General features: G+C 32.9%; 1 protein-coding gene across 1 annotated transcript; it reads left to right on the top strand.

The window, feature by feature from the left end:
• LOC105446203 (C-type lectin lectoxin-Thr1-like) lies at positions 1-2,896 on the top strand. The gene is made up of 5 exons (XM_030989812.1): positions 1-174; positions 797-909; positions 2,090-2,232; positions 2,562-2,698; positions 2,882-2,896. Exons 1-5 carry the CDS (start codon positions 1-3, stop codon positions 2,894-2,896), a joined length of 582 nt encoding a protein of 193 aa, XP_030845672.1.
• Positions 2,897-4,783: the final 1,887 nt, after the last annotated feature.

Genomic DNA, 4,783 nt, shown 5'->3' with positions numbered 1-4,783 from the left:
ATGCTATTACATTCATATTCAGTCAATGGGCAGATATGTAATACTCCAGACTGGCTAGACTATGGTGATTCACAGTACCTCATCGTTAACCATGTAAGGACCTGGTCTGCTGCGAGGATCCACTGCCAAGACAACGGTGGAGATCTTGCAGTTATTCGTTCTCATGAACAAACTGTAAGTGGAATAAAATTTAGCAATATGTATTCATCAATATTATTTTGTCACTGATATTACATAATTCCTTCATCCCTTGTTTAACCGGTGTAAGAAAGGCTGTTCCATGTTAATTGACAAATTCGCAAGATATTAACCTGAATCATGTAGATTTATAAAGGATATTTCAAAATATCTAGGAATATTTATTTTGGGCTATTGAAACCACTTTCACCAAGTTGATTTTTCTTTGTAAATGTGTATTTAAATTTTCATTATTTTTTGTGTAAACTCATTTTATTTTGCATGGATGTAATATGATAGTAACAACCATTATCCCTGACCTCTTATCATACTTTGTACGTCAGTGTGTATCCTAGGTAAATAAACATGGTTACTGCAGATCATTTTTTATAAAGTGAAGTGTGATTTCATTGTACTTTTTTTTCTTTGATTCTACGATTTGCCGAATGCTCAATCCACTAATTCAAAATGTGAATATTTAATAGATTGCGCCTGTTTATAGAAATAATTCATAATTTTTTTCAGGAAAAAAAGTATTAATGCCAAAAAAAACATATTTAAGGATACTCCATGAATAATTTTTTTCTTCTTCACAATGACTCTTTGTTTTACTTCTCAGGCTTTTCTCGTCACCTACACGTTGAAATCTACTTATGGATATAGCTACTGGATAGGACTTCATGACTCAGACGGTGATGGACAGTACACGTGGATTGACGACACACAACCACAGTTAATATTTAACAATAATAATGATAATGATAGTTATAAAAATACAATGTTGAAAATCAGTTTTTTGTTCACCTCTTGTCATAAATTTATTATTAGAATATGATTTATTCGTGATGGATAAGGTATAGATATATCATATCAGAACACTACTGATCAATCTAAAGCGCCAAAAAGATTGATCATTTGAATTCTTAGAAAACTTTATCCGTAAAAAATTAACTTTATAGTCAGAATCATTTTTCACGAAAATAGAAACGAAGAAATTATTACAATTTTTGGTGCGACATTGTAATGACAACATCAATAATAATTATAATAATCATGATAATAATAATTGTAATAATGATAAGGACGATAATAATATTTTTGATAATCATGATGGAATGATATTTGTATAATCATAACAGAATAACAATATTGGCTGGTTAAAGGGTCAGATAATAGCGCATTTACTATTCAAGTCTGACCTCAATAGAAACAACAACAATTATCTATAATGATAATGATAATGGTGGCAATCATGAAAGTATGCAGCTTTGTTTTGTCTTGTCCTGTCATGAATTGTTTTGTCATGTTTTGTCCGATCTTATAATGTCAGTTTCCTGTCCTTTGTGTCCCGTCTTGTCATTTTGTTCTTTCGTATATCTCGATTACTTAAACACTTTAAAATGATTTATGAAAATGGCATTCATATTATATTATTCTTGGGAACCTACACAAAACATGCTATGCTTTCCAGTTTGTTCCCGTTTAATTTTATAATTTTCAACTTACTTTGTCAACTAGTTTGTTTATTGTGGAAACAATTGATATGAAATGGAATAAATTCGAATCGATCAATCATAAGGGTTGTTTATGAAGATGATGATTGCAATGATAATAATTTTAGGTTTCAAGCTGACCTATTAGACAATTAGTGGCATGATAGTCCTAGACAGCACCTTTACTATTTGCCAATTATGTTTAATAGTTAGACTCCTTTTGCACCTTTTTTCAGTAGTCATATCCAAAAAATTTCTAGATGTATTCGTTATCACACAACATCTGTGAAAATTATTTCGCTTTTCCCTATCTCGACTTTCAATATGAGAACCTTTTTCCGATGAAATGTATTTTTCGGTGGATATAAAAGTAAAGGAATAAACTCGATTTTTTTAAATACCTTTATTTCATTTGATAGGTACTCGAACTGGTCCCCTTCACAACCGTCAAGTAGCCATGCATGTGTCCGCATGAAATCTTCATACAGCGTTGTAAATCAAGGGAAATGGCAAACAAGTTCCTGCTCAAATACCCGCGTCCACATATGTCAACGTCCGAAAGGCAATTATATTAATATTTATTTGGCCAATGCAACGGTAACCTCAGCGATGATCGACATCTTCTTCCAATACATTTATCGTTTATGTTGCTCGGTCATTGGAAATTGTTTTGACCACCATTCTAATGCAATTATAAGGAATGAATGAATATGAAATAAATGCCTAAATGCATAAATAAATAAATGAATAAATAAATAAATAATTAATTAATTAATTAATTAAATATAAAATAAACCAACAGCAAAACTAAACACGGCAAATAATTTTAGTTGTAATATATGAAATGAGAAAATTGGACTAAACTTGTGTCATTTTTACATCATTCGTCAGATTCTCGTTGTTCGTGGCATCGTTTCGGCCAATCGTTATATCGGTTCTACGGAGAAGCAATGTCTAATGATGATGCTAGAGCACACTGTGTGAGCAATGGCGGTGACCTGGCCATTATCAAATCAGAAGAAATTAATGTAAGAGAACATAAGCTTACATTCTTACATTTATTGAACGTATCATTCATTTGTTTTCTTTGTAAGGGAACATACAGTCATGACACTGGGGCATTTTCTTTAGCCGTAGGTAATACAATTCATAATATGATAATGTTTAAGTCCAGATTCTAAAAAATATTTATATTGGAATTGAGCTTTTAGCCTGGATTCAAATGATTGAAAATGAATATCAAGAAGATGTATAGACTGGAGCATAACATTTTATGACAGCCCAGAAATGTAATTCATAACTCATATGTAAAATGTAAACGCCTTTTTTAATAAAAACTCCAATGAAGGCAAAACTAGGTGGGAAATACTGACTTAAACGTTCATGACAATTTGTTGTGTGTGTCTTCTTTTTCCACGTTCTTTTACAAGAATTTCCTGGTAGGATTCATAACATCTTCAAACCCGTCGAACACTTGCTATTGGCTTGGTCTAAGGAGAGGCAGTGGTAACAGTTTCGTATGGGTAGATGGCACTGCAGAAAGGTGATTTCATATCGTTCTTTTTCTCATTTAAACTTCTCCTTGTTTATGCTTTTATTTTCATTAGCAACAAACCAGTCGTTTATGTAGCAAAAGCAATTAAAAGCAATTATAGCTTCATCGATTTTCCCCAATTATTATTGAGTTACGTTTTAGTATAACAACTATAATGCATTTCTACATAGCAACGGTTGTTTTTATTTTACAAGCATTATAGACCTTATTCCCGTTGAAATTAAGTAAAATACCAGTGTCCCGATGTATTAAGAGTAATGCCTCGTTATACTGAATGATGATTATCTTTTATACTCATTTTTCAAATCAACCTTTTGGTATAATAGAAGAACTGAGTCTTCCTGGGCTCCAGGAGAACCAAACTACGGTGATATGATGGATTACTGCGCCTGCATGTACTCCGACAATGTAATGGATGGACGTCATGGGAAATGGAATGACATTTGGTGTTCGAATAGTCAAAAACCATACATCTGTGAGAGGCCTCAGGGTAGGTGTGCTCTGTAATGTAAGATCCATGTTTTCATGGTGTAATGTGTGTTTGTTTTAATATTGATGAAACAGTAATGATAACCTCAATACATCCTTAAAAGAGACGTCTTTGGATTTGTATTATTGTGTAGCATTGAATGATACATTGTTATGATTTAGTTTCTTTGTTATGATTTTAGATGACATTATATCTGACACATTAAGACCTAATCCGAATTCAATGGTTAGAAATATCACAATTTTCATTTTAGTTAAGAATGACGAGTGGACTCATTATCCAAATGTGAAGTATTTCATGCCATCCTTCTCAGCAAGTTATTTCGATGCAATGGAATACTGCCAACAATTTGGAGGATCGCTGGCTCAACTGAAGACCTCAGAAATAGACGTGAGTATATACAATCCTTCCGTATTTGTATATACTGGACGGTGGTCTTGTGTAAATGAATATCAATGGATAATTAATAAAGAGGATAGCAGTTTTAGGATTGGTTTTATATAGAAAAGTAGAATACAAAAATCTGTATCTTTTCATCGTGTATTACGGCATTTATGCACACCAACTGTTTGTTTACAATGAGGACAACTTTCTTCAAAAACTGATCTTGTTTCACATCATCCAACTCCTTGAGCGAATATCATAATTTCTCTTTTGCATATTTTGTATAGTGTGTTTTGATTGTGAAACACAATTCTCAAGAAAATAATGTATATTTATGCTTGCGCAATACATCCGCTCACGAAATGTGAAACTGGGCAGGTCACATTCAGGCAACAGGCATGACCCCCTCCCTGAATGCCTATGACCCGAATGCCCATGACAAGGCTTCACTAAAAGAGTCCTCATGCTCTGTCTTTTATCTTACAAACTAGGCTACGCCAGTTTCAACGATTAGAACAATGCTTATTTCATTTTAGAGATGAGAGGTCACCAATCAAACTGACCATTCAACCTGGACCGCTCTCTACATAGTTGAACATATTAAAGAATATTAAAACAAAATACGTAGGCTTTCTTTGAATTTTTATGAATGTCGGGGCGGGATGCAGAGAGTTGTAGGAATAT

Source organism: Strongylocentrotus purpuratus, unplaced genomic scaffold (genome assembly GCF_000002235.5).
Source record: "Strongylocentrotus purpuratus isolate Spur 01 unplaced genomic scaffold, Spur_5.0 spur5_contig_843, whole genome shotgun sequence".
NCBI lineage: Eukaryota > Metazoa > Echinodermata > Echinoidea > Camarodonta > Strongylocentrotidae > Strongylocentrotus > Strongylocentrotus purpuratus.
This window is presented reverse-complemented; position numbering and strand designations above follow the sequence as displayed.